General features: G+C 44.4%; 2 protein-coding genes across 2 annotated transcripts in view; one reads left to right on the forward strand and one right to left on the reverse strand.

The window, feature by feature from the left end:
* LOC125507548 (callose synthase 3-like) overlaps positions 1 to 5,924 on the forward strand; it is a 20,177-nt gene extending 14,253 nt beyond the window's left edge. The window contains exons 5-18 of the mRNA XM_048672093.1: positions 1 to 64; positions 165 to 281; positions 413 to 481; positions 613 to 793; positions 1,289 to 1,436; positions 2,081 to 2,200; positions 2,299 to 2,414; positions 2,499 to 2,582; positions 3,252 to 3,364; positions 3,534 to 3,763; positions 4,002 to 4,799; positions 4,880 to 4,930; positions 5,078 to 5,263; positions 5,387 to 5,924. Of these exons, the coding sequence (XP_048528050.1) occupies positions 1 to 64; positions 165 to 281; positions 413 to 481; positions 613 to 793; positions 1,289 to 1,436; positions 2,081 to 2,200; positions 2,299 to 2,414; positions 2,499 to 2,582; positions 3,252 to 3,364; positions 3,534 to 3,763; positions 4,002 to 4,799; positions 4,880 to 4,930; positions 5,078 to 5,263; positions 5,387 to 5,635 (2,526 nt within the window). The 3' untranslated portion in view covers positions 5,636 to 5,924. The remainder of the gene's footprint in view (positions 65 to 164; positions 282 to 412; positions 482 to 612; positions 794 to 1,288; positions 1,437 to 2,080; positions 2,201 to 2,298; positions 2,415 to 2,498; positions 2,583 to 3,251; positions 3,365 to 3,533; positions 3,764 to 4,001; positions 4,800 to 4,879; positions 4,931 to 5,077; positions 5,264 to 5,386) is intronic.
* Positions 5,925 to 6,604: 680 nt separating this feature from the next.
* On the reverse strand, positions 6,605 to 8,348 carry LOC125511273 (fasciclin-like arabinogalactan protein 8). Its single transcript, XM_048676601.1, has one exon. It carries the CDS (start codon positions 8,053 to 8,055, stop codon positions 6,787 to 6,789), a length of 1,269 nt encoding a protein of 422 aa, XP_048532558.1. The 5' UTR covers positions 8,056 to 8,348; the 3' UTR covers positions 6,605 to 6,786.
* Between the last annotated feature and the right edge of the window lie 3,436 nt (positions 8,349 to 11,784).

Raw genomic sequence — 11,784 nt, forward strand, 5'->3', positions numbered from 1 at the left:
GAGCTTGAAGAGGAAAATGAAGATGGAGTTTCCACTCTGTTCTACCTACAGAAAATTTACCCAGGTCGGGGGGAAGAGGAAGAACAATTTCTCCTTTCCAGTCATAAGTAATAAAGTATATTATGAAACAACCAGACATTTATTTTGTATGGTTATGCATACAGATGAATGGAAAAACTTCCAGGAAAGGATTGAGGAAGAACTAAAAGATGATGAAGAACTGAAGGAAGAAGCGCTTCGTCAATGGGCTTCATACAGAGGCCAAACACTAACTCGAACAGGTACAATTAATTGGTTAGCATTTATTTGTTGAATTCAGCTACATGTATCACCCTTTTTAAAACAAATGCTACATTTTCTCAATTTAACCTGATCATGCTTAATTTCAAATTATTTGATTGATCTGAAACAGTTAGAGGCATGATGTACTACCGAAAAGCTTTGGTTCTTGAAGCATTTCTAGATATGGCCAAACATGAAGGTAATATTTTTGTAGTCTCTGTTATCTCCCCAGCTAAACCCAAATGGAAAGAACGGGGGTATAACACCATTAGCAGCGCATCTTTACTAGTTCAAGCATGGTTTAATGATTGTAACATGGGTTTTCTGCAGATCTCATGGAAGGATATAAAGCAGCTGGGACAATATCGGATGAAGAGTGGAAGTCCTTGATTGCTCAGTGTGAAGCATTGGCTGATATGAAGTTCGCCTATGTGGTATCATGCCAACAATATGGAAATGACAAGCGTTCTGCTCTTTCAAATGCCCAAGACATATTACAGCTAATGAGAACGTAAATGATCCTTCTGCATATATCTGAATAACAATACAGGATATAAATTTAGTGGAATACTCATTTTCTATTGCTGTGTGAAATACCCATATCTTGATGTAACCCGCATGAAATTTTCTGACGAGTTCTAAAAAATCTCGAAATATTGGTGGGCATAGAGACAGGGATATTATATGGCACTGAGAAATTTCATGATCAAATTAGATTGCAATTCTGAGAAACAAAAATAAGGAAGCAGCTCAATGGAATAGTGCAGGAAGCCCGTAACCATATATCTCTGTGGGAACTTAAATTTTCTCTTGTTTCTCCCTGATACGGTCATGCAATTACCCAGAGCCACAACACATGCTTTCCCCCACATTTGCCTTCACAAAGTTCACAAGTTCACATAAGTGTACACTTGATTACCCATTATAATTTGATAGCATAGGAATGCCATTACTTAGAGTTTACCCTCGAAGTGTAAACTAATTGCTGGAGTTATATTTCTCGCAGGTACCCTTCTCTTCGTGTAGCATATATTGATGTGGTGGAAGATAGAGTAGGAGAGAAGCAAATTGAGACAGCTTATTACTCTACATTGGTAAAGGTTGCTCTAAATAAGGACTCTGAATCTGCGGGTCCAGTACAAAATCTTGATCAGGTAATGTTAGTTCAATTTTATCAGGCTATGGTGCGGAACTTCTGTCAAATCATGTTTGTGAAGCAAATAATTTTTACTAATAGAAAGGGCAGTGCAGAACCAAAATACCCACAGTTTGTTTTTCTGAAACTAGTATGGATCTAAAACATGTGATGGAAGATATAAAGAACACAGGCAATGCAATTCAACACTGAAGAAAAAAAAACTAGGAAAGGGGCATTCTCAACTGTATCTTCTAGGTGCTGAAAATGGTGGCAGTAATCTTCCTACTTGATTGATTCATGGACGTCATTAAACGGAAATTTAGTCTATGAAGTCTTCAAACTTATTTCTGAAATTTAGTCTATAGTTAGAAAATAAAATCAGATGGCGTAATAAAGCGGTCACTAAACTTGCCACTTATGTAGTTGTGTTTTGTGATACTTTTACTATCATTGACTGATGGAGGTACAGTTAGCAAATTCATGTTTTAAGGGTTCAAGTGACATGATTGTACAAGTTTAAAATCTCCGCTGCAATTTCTATTCACAAAACTTCTCCTTTTCCATAAAAATGTCAAGATTTCTGGATGGGTACTCTTTTTTGTTTGTATAAATGACTCATGTGACATTTCTACCATCTGGGCACATCTTTATGTTTCCAAGGTTATCTACCGGATAAAACTTCCAGGCCCTGCAATATTAGGAGAAGGAAAACCTGAAAATCAAAACCATGCAATAATTTTCACCCGTGGTGAAGGCCTGCAAACCATAGACATGAACCAGGTATCTCCCATCATGCTTATAGTGCTTTTACTTATGAAATTATACTAATGCTTCTAGTAAGAACTCATTTTCTTGTCATCATGCCATTAATTTCATAGGATAACTATATGGAAGAAGCACTTAAAATGAGAAACTTGCTTCAAGAGTTCCTTACAGAAGATGGAATCCGGCAGCCATCTATCCTTGGAGTTAGGGAGCACATTTTTACTGGCAGGTTGATTACTAATGTAGTGTACAATTGAGATTTTTTTTTCTGTTATTTATGCATCTTAAACCTCTCTTGTCTCCCATGGTGCAGTGTCTCCTCCCTTGCATGGTTTATGTCAAATCAGGAGCACAGTTTTGTGACTATTGGACAACGGCTGCTCGCAAACCCTCTGAAGTGAGATCTTCTCCTATTAACTACTCCCTCCATCCCATAATATAAGTGTTTTTGACACTTAGTGAAGTGTCAAAAACTCTCTTATATTATGGGACAGAGGGAGTATTTCACTACACATTTACTCGTACATTTCAATGATTAGAAAAATACTCTATACATTTATTCTGGCAGTGTGTCAGCTACTGTAAAAAGAGAAACACACACACACACACACACACTGTATTTATTTGAGTATCGAAGTATTTGGAAAAGTATTAATACATTCTATTCAGTCCCTTATTATTTCGCAATAGTTAGTGCGGAAAATAAGACGGGAGTGCAAGCATTCATATTTCACAAGAATCGTCATACATGCGGTTATCCAAAAATTCTGTGAGAGAGCAAGTCTTAGATCGAACTTTTATAACTACTGGGTGGAAACAGTTAAGGGCTATGAATAAAACCAAGGAAGCAGTACTTGTATCTTTCAACGTGTTGTCCACATGCACAGTGATTTCTTATGACAGGGTTATTCCTCTGTGTCGCCATTTACTTCATACCGTCCATCATTTGTGTCTACTTTCATATTGTTCTCTTCTTCCAATTCATTCATTATTTGCTTTGCTTCAACTAGCTGATCCTGCATTCTCCTTTTGAATTGTATCTAAGTTTATTACTGAATTTGTCTAGGGTTCGATTCCACTATGGCCACCCGGATGTATTTGATAGGCTTTTCCATCTAACAAGGGGTGGTGTCAGTAAGGCATCAAGGAGTATCAACTTAAGTGAAGATATTTTTGCAGGTTTGTTACATGATTTTATCGAGTGATCAATGATGTTCCTAAAATCAAGGCTTCAGGGGGTAGTGTTTATAAGAGCCAACAGGGTAGTCATTAAAGATATTTTCTTGCAAGAGATAGCAAAATAGATATCAGTATTATATTTTGATTCATATTGTCTTCAATACTTTAGGATTTAACTCAACTCTTCGTGGTGGCAATGTAACACATCATGAATATGTGCAAGTCGGCAAGGGACGAGATGTAGGACTAAATCAGATCTCCAAGTTTGAGGCTAAGGTGGCAAATGGAAATGGCGAGCAGACCCTTAGCCGTGATATCTACCGGCTTGGGCACCGGTTCGATTTCTTCAGAATGCTTTCATGCTACTTCACCACCGTGGGATTTTATTTCAGTACACTGGTATGATCACTTCGTTCTGAATATATCCATACAAGTTTCTCTGCCAAATGCAAATATGAATCTTGTTAGCCTACGAACTTCTCTCTATAGAGATTGTTTACAGCTTAAGGGGCATATTTTTCTCATTTATATTATATTGATATTGCCATCAATATGTTCACAACGACTTGTATTTTGCATTTGGAGTATATCAGTACAATGAACTATAGTTTTTTCTAACGCCTTTTACTCCTCTCAGTTGACAGTCTTCACAGTTTATGTGTTTCTGTATGGGCGCCTTTATCTTGCTCTTAGTGGACTTGAAGAAGGGCTTGCAACACAACGGAAATTCAGACATAATCATGCTCTTCAGGTTGCTCTTGCCTCGCAGTCTCTTGTTCAGCTTGGTTTTCTGATGGCCCTGCCCATGATGATGGAAATTGGCCTTGAAAAAGGATTTGGCAAGGCACTAAGTGAATTTATAATGATGAACTTGCAATTGGCATCCGTGTTCTTTACATTTTCACTTGGTACCAAGACTCACTATTATGGACGTATGTTGCTTCATGGAGGTGCTCAATACAGAAGTACCGGTAGGGGATTTGTTGTCTTTCATGCAAAGTTTGCAGAAAACTACAGGCTATATTCTCGCAGCCACTTTGTTAAAGGCATCGAGTTGATGACTCTGCTCATCGTTTATCAACTATTTGGTCAAACTTCCCACTCAACCATCGCATATATCTTTGTTACGTCCTCCATGTGGTTCCTAGTGTTGACATGGCTCTTTGCACCCTTTCTGTTCAACCCCTCGGGGTTTGAGTGGGCGAAAATTTTGGACGATTGGTCGGACTGGAATAAGTGGATCAGCAATCGTGGTGGGATTGGTGTGTCACCAGAAAAGAGCTGGGAATCCTGGTGGGAGATAGAGCAAGAGCATCTGAAGCATACAGGAACAATCGGAATCATCTTTGAGATAATTTTGTCCCTTCGGTTTTTCATATATCAGTATGGCCTCGTTTACCAGTTAACTATCGCAAAGAACAACAAAAGTATCGTGGTATGCGAGCAGTGTTTTGACTTTGACTGTGCTAGGTGGTTGGGTGGGTCTTTAACATTTTTCAATTTTGTGACTTCCAGGTTTACTTAATTTCATGGCTCGTAATTTTGGTGATGCTGGTTATTTTGAAGGTGAGAGAGTATGGTTGCTTTGTCAATAAAACATGGATCAGTCAGTACAAATGTTTATAGCGGAACATCATGATTTCCTGTCAACATTGTATTTCTGAAGGTTGCGTTGGCTAAATTCCTTTCCTAAATTGCCTACCGTCTTTTCAGATCATATCTGTCGGAAGGCGGAGGTTCGGCGCGAACTTTCAGCTGTTCTTCCGTCTGATCAAGTTCATGATATTCGTTTCGTTCTTCGCTATTTTGGTCGTGCTGATAGTACTGCTTCACATGACTATAAAAGACATACTTGTATGCTTCCTGGCATTCTTGCCCACCGGATGGGGAATACTATTGGTCAGCCATTCTCTTTCTTGTGTCTGCTTCATCATATATTTATTACTACAACGGAATGCCTGCTTCTGTTCATCTATATATGCTTCCGTTGGTTTCTTACCGTTGCTCTGTTATCACTTCCAGATTGCACAAGCTTGCAGGCCTCTTTTCCGGGTCACAGGGCTTTGGGGATCTGTCCGAGCCCTTGCGCGGGCATACGAGGTTATCATGGGGATGCTTCTGTTCACACCAATCACTGTCCTGTCATGGTTCCCCTTCGTCTCCGAGTTCCAGACGCGGATGCTGTTCAACCAGGCGTTCAGTAGAGGACTGCAGATTTCCCGGATTCTTGGCGGTCAGAAGAAGGAGAGGGCCGCTAGCACCAAAGACTAAGTTAGCTCTTCTGCCCAATTGCCTGCCATTTTCAAGATCTAGAACTTCTGCCATAAAGAAATATATAGTGCTACTTCAGAATACATAGGTTGTAGATATTCCATGATATAGAAATATTTCCTGTGATCACAGCTTCACACAAGCTGCAATGTAGGAATTGTAGTGATTTCTTGTGTAAATACTACAGCACTTTAGCAATGGCCACTGGCCAGGAGCTGGGAACATCTGTCCTTGAGTACATTGATCATGTGATGCAGCGCCGCGGGTACATGCGTGTTGCCTTTTCCCCCGTGCTACGGTAATCATTTCTTTCCCCCAGCAGTTGTGCAACTACAAGTACTTTCACCGCTTCACAAGAGTGCATGCCCTAATTTTCCGGCTGTGATAAAAGTAGCTCCAGCACGGTCTTATTTACTGCCCGCTGATGATTATTTATCCGTGCATGTTAGTGTCCTTGGTTCTTACTGCAGAGTTTAGTGTTTGGGTCTACTTGCCGTTAATTATTTTCAGATCAGAAGAGATGGTCCTGAACTTGTGAGTCGTCTGGCCCGGTGAAATTGATGAGACGGAATCCGTATGAACTGACAGCGCCAGCTCATCCGGATCGAGCTGCGAGTGGAATGGCATTTGTGGCAGGCGCACTGGCTATCCTGGGCCTCATCTCCCCGGATTTTGAAGCGCCCGGCAAATGGGCGTCAGTTGCATTTGCATGTGGTGGGGCTGCCTGCTCAGCAGCAAGGACCGACCTCGATCCAAGGACAAAGAGGAGTAAAACTCGAGAGGGGGTCACATGCATGATCTGCTCCATCCAATTTACAATTCCATTGCGCAGCGTGTAAAGTCGCCGCCGTATCGTCGGGTGTTGTTTATTCATGGAGCGTGTCTGCGTGAGTGGTGAGCGGAAATGGCAAGGGCTGTGTCGGTGTGGCTGCCCTGTAACGGCTTTGTTCTTCTGACGAAACCAGCACGTAAAAAGATCAAGATATAATAATGTACACAATGTTTCATGAATTACAGAGAGAATAGCTGCGACTCATGCAATCAACGATCAATGGCTGAAAGAGGATGGCGAGAAGAATGTGATGGGCTGACGAGGAATGTGGCCGGAAGGGGACGTGCCACCGCTCTCTCTGCTTTCACTGGTCTTACTCTCACAGTAGGGACGCGAGCACGGCGGAGCACGCGGCCGCGGCGAGCGCGCCGACCGACAGTGAGGCGGCGGACGACGCCTTGACGTCCTTGTGAACGTGGTCCGCGGCGGCCTCCGACGGGGCGTCGGCCGGTGGCGGGGACGGCGGGGAGCTCAGCGTCGCGTCCGCGGGGGACGGCGCCGGCGCGGGCGTCGGCGAGGGGGCCTCCGCGGGCGCGCCGGCGAAGAGCTCGAGCGGCATCAGGAGGCGGTCCACCGTGAGCACGCACACGGGCGTGTCGTCCAGGACCGTCTCCGCGACGCGGGACTTGCGGAGGCCGGTGTCGAGCGACACGTCGTCGCCGCGGGCCACCACCGACACGTTGTACTTCCCGCCCGCGGTGGACGCCAGCGTGCGGAACGGCCGGGCCGACGCCTTCACCAGCTTCAGCGACGGCCTCGGGTTGTACCCCGGCAGCGCGTGGTAGCGCAGCAGCGCGACGAGGTCGGCGCGGGGCATCTTGTCCACGTCCGGCGCGCCCTTGGCCAGGAACGCGTCGTCCTTGGGCGCGAACAGGGTGAGCCCGGCCTTGTCCGCCATGGCCGCCTGGTAGTCCTTGAGCACGCCCGTGCTGGCGATGAGCGCCGCGAAGCGCTTGCAGCCGGCCTTCTCCAGCAGCCGGGTGAGGCTGGCGACGGACGGCCCGTCGAAGAGGCCGTCGAACTCGATGGGCGCCGACACCTCCAGCACCGCGAAGTCGTACTGCGTCTGCTTGAGCGCCTTGGTGAAGGTGGCGTCGTAGGCGTCGCCGGGGCTGGCGGCGGACGCGAAGCCGAAGCCGCCGCCCTCCAGCTTGGCCATCTTGACGCTGCCCGTGGCGCTGGTGGCCGCGCCGCCCGCGGCCTGGTAGAAGGTGTCGGTGAGCGTGTCGGCGCCGGTGGGCAGGGCTTTCAGCTTCTTGACGTCCCAGTAGTCGAGCAGCGCGTGGAGGCGCAGCGCGTTCTTGATGGCGCCCAGGTCGGCCCCGGCGTCCGACACGAGCGTGGACATGGCGCCGTCGCCGAGGACCAGCACCGTCACCCCGCCCCGCGCGTTGATCTCGTCGCACACCCGCGTCTCCGTCAGGTACCGGTTGTACTGCTTGTACTCCGGGTGGCCGCTGAGGAAGGAGGTGATGTTGTGCGCGATCCCCGCCGACATCCCTCTCGCCGTCGCCGCCGGCGCCATGCTGCAGCAGGCCAGGAGGACCAAGGCCACCACGCGCCGCAGCTGCGCCCCCGCCCCCGCCATGGCCGAGCTCAGTAGTGGCCGACGCACTGATGATGGGTGGCGCTGGAATGGACCGAGCACCTAAGCTGGCCGGGTAGCCGGAGTGAGCTGTGAGCACGCGGAGAGTGTGAGGATAAAATGAGCGATGGTTTGTGGGCAACTAACTAAGTACTAATTATGTATGGTTCATGGGCGGTTGGTGAGGTTTGGGGTCTGCAAATTGCAAGGCGGGCGAGCACATTGACATGTGAGGGCGCGGGAGCGCGAGCGATTGGAGGGCTGGCTGGCTGGCTACCGGTGGTAGCTAGGGACGACGATGGCACTTGGCACGGCGTGTCTCCTCCATTGTTGGCCATTTTTATTTGGTGGGGGTCATTGTGCTCCATTATGCGTCGCCCGGTCTATTCTAAATTCTAATACTACAAACTTGTTGATAAAAAGAGGATTGATAATAAGGTGATGGTATTTGGCAGTTTGGCTCTCGCTCTCTCGTGTCTACGTAAGAAATAATAGTATGGCCGTTAGGGTGGAGACATCGACCGGAAGATTGATCAGTGCTGACAACGTGGCCCATAGGCTAGTTAGTGATGGAATCCGAGGCGAGTCGGCTCTGTTTTCCTCTCTGTTTGCACCGGTGAAAGCACAGGAGAGGTGCGCACGTGCTCAGTCATTAGTTTTCTCGTCGATTCTTACGACTCACTTTATTTACGGTTTCGGCTAAGTCTGCTTCTTTGTCACGTACTCCCTCCGTCCGCGAATAAATGTACATCTAGCTTTTGTTCTAAATCAAAATTTTAAAATTTTGATCAACTTTATAGAAAATAATAGTAACATATATGACATAAAGTTGATATATTATCAAAGTACATTTCAAGACGAATCTAGTGATACTAATTTGATGCCATAAATGCTTTTATTTATTCCTAGAAAGGTGGTCAAAGTTTTAAAACTTTGACTTAAGACAAAAGCTAGATGTACACTTATTCGCGGACGGAGGGAGTAGATCGGCGAAGCATCAGCGACGTGTCAGGCAGAGTTTGATCCGGTCTCAACGTTCTTATTTAGCACACGACCACGGATAAGGTGGTGATAATATGCGCCGTTAGCATGTCCGCATCCTCTATAGAATCTCGGCCGATTTTGAGCACGCCACACTGACATGGCCAGGACATCTTCTTCTCAACCGTGAGGGGAGAGCAAGGCGATCATACCGCCGCTCGTTTCTGAATATTGAATGGATAAACCGACAAAGATCAGCCGTTCCCGCGGGCAGTTCTATCGCGTTAACCGCTGTCGTCTGATCGTCTAGCTATTTTCAAAAATGCTAGACGTACGGGATTTTTTTTTTGCGGGTGGTACGGGATTTTTTTTACAAGAATTAACGGACTAACCTTTCCTCCCTCACTAATCTTTCCCCCTGATTTTCAGGGTGGGACCCGCTTCATCTTAACAACCAATCAACGCACCCGACCTCAGCCTAGCCTATAAAACTCATGTAAAACCCTTGTAAATATAGCATTGCTGAGCTATTTTCCTGCTTCCCTCGCAACATCTATCATGATGTGCTACGCCCCATTGCAACATCCGCCATATTGCGTTGTGTTCTTTGATTCTTTCGCAGCACCTGATCGTGACGCTAACAGATCCTGTGTTGCGCTCGGTTGCCGGCACACGACTCATGTTGCACCAACATATGTGTGTAGTGGGAGGGTGTTGCGCGCCACACTATCAAAGACCGACCAGATGCTCATGGAGGCGATCGACATGCACCAAAAGTCATTCCAGTGTTTCCAAATGTTTTCCATATTATATTCGATACAAGACTACGTCAAATATATTTTTGCATTCTTAGACTTGTTGGCTTTACCCTCTCCAAGGAAAGAGAGCCCCTTTTTTGTGTGTAAAGAAAGAAAGCCCTTGCTGGAATTCTCACTGGCCAGTAAGTGGGTTTGAAAATAGTTTTCAACCTACAATTGACGCGCCACGGTAGCACGGAGATGTGTTGTGTACGTCCTGAACCTCCCTGTCTTGTATCCTCCACGGTCGGTGTGCTACAAAGTGGCGACCAGTCATGCACAAAGGCAAAGAGTACAAAACAAATCTTAAACTTGTAGACGAAAGCTAAATCAAACCATGAACTCCTAATCCTCGAACTCAGCACAACAAACTCTATGACCCGATCTATTTTGAACCTTGGGAGCGTTTAGCTCTTCTTTTCAGCAATTGAGATCGTTTAGCTGTTATTCGTTGATGTGACAAGACAGACCTTGGGATTGTTGACTGGGTTGTGTGTTCCTCACTTTGTTTTCATTGCTTGTATTTGTTTCCTTTTTCCCTTTTCTTTATTTCTTCATTGGTTTCTTCGGGTTATTTTCTTCATTATAGTTCGGTTTTTTTTCTTTGGTTATCTGGTTTTCTTTTGTTTCCTTTTCTTTTTTGCACTCGTTTTTCTTTTGTTTCTTTCTCAATTTTCTTCCACAGTTTTCAACACAAGTCTACGTTTTCCGTACACATCAGCTACATTTTGGTGCACATTTAATAGTTGTAAAATACACAATTAACATTTTCTTCAAATATATGGTTGATGCCAATTTTCTTTTTTATACACATTATACATTTTTTGTATACATCAGCACCATTGCACATTTTCATATACATCAGGAACATTTCTTAAAAATTGTGTGTGTTTTATGTCTACTTTTTTACAAACACCTTCTACATTTTTTTGTAGACCAGGAACATTGTTTTATACATATTTAACATTTTCTAAATACATGATTAACATTTTTTGATATTTACTTTTGATGTCTACTTTTTTCATACACGCTGTACATTTTTTGTATACATTAGTAACATTGTTTATACATGTTTAACATTTTAAATGTATGATTAACAATTTTCATTTCATTTTTTGATGTCTATTCTTTCAAACACCTTGTGCATTTCTTGGAATACATCAAGAACACTTTTTATATAGGTTTAACATTTCTTAAATACGTGGTTATTTTTTTTTCATATTTATGTTATGATATCTAATTTCTTTTCACACACTTTGTACATTTTTCGTATACATTAGAATTTTCTTTTTGTACATGTTTACAATATTTTCAAATATAAACAAAATAAGGATGGACAGGGTGGGTCACGCCCAACCGGCTATCTCCCTCAGCCACAACCAACAATCCCGGGTTCGACCTGCCACCTTGACCATCCCTGTTTGTGAACACTCCCAAGGTTTAAATTAGACTGGGGTGATTTTGGGGATTAGGAGTTCAAAGCACGATTTAGTTTTCGTCTACTAGTTTAAGGTTTGTTTTGGACCTTTTTTCTGCATGGAGCGGCAAAACAACTATGGGTCCTATCATACTGACCTAGCTGCTCCCCACGCATTGTGCATCGTGCGTGGTCGCCAATGTCCGGAACAGTTGACGCCTTGTGTTGTCGCGATGCTTCGGCCCCCCAAGTCCTATTTGAAGCATTAGTTGCTAGATCGCACAAAACGCTAGGGATTTGGGTCGACCAATTTAGTATGTTCTGGTTACTCTACTTTTTTGAAATAAACATCACCTTTATTAATTAGTAATGATTGTTACATCGTCAATAAGAAAAGGTACAATGTCACTTATAGGCTTGTCAAACCAAAATCCCTAGTGACGGAAAAATTCGCTAGGCTAGCAAGTTCGTGAGCCACCTTATTTGCTTCCCTATTACAATGTTCAAACCTAATAAGAGGAAAATCACAAGCTATGA

The sequence above is a fragment of the Triticum urartu genome, chromosome 5, assembly GCF_003073215.2.
Source record: "Triticum urartu cultivar G1812 chromosome 5, Tu2.1, whole genome shotgun sequence".
NCBI lineage: Eukaryota > Viridiplantae > Streptophyta > Magnoliopsida > Poales > Poaceae > Triticum > Triticum urartu.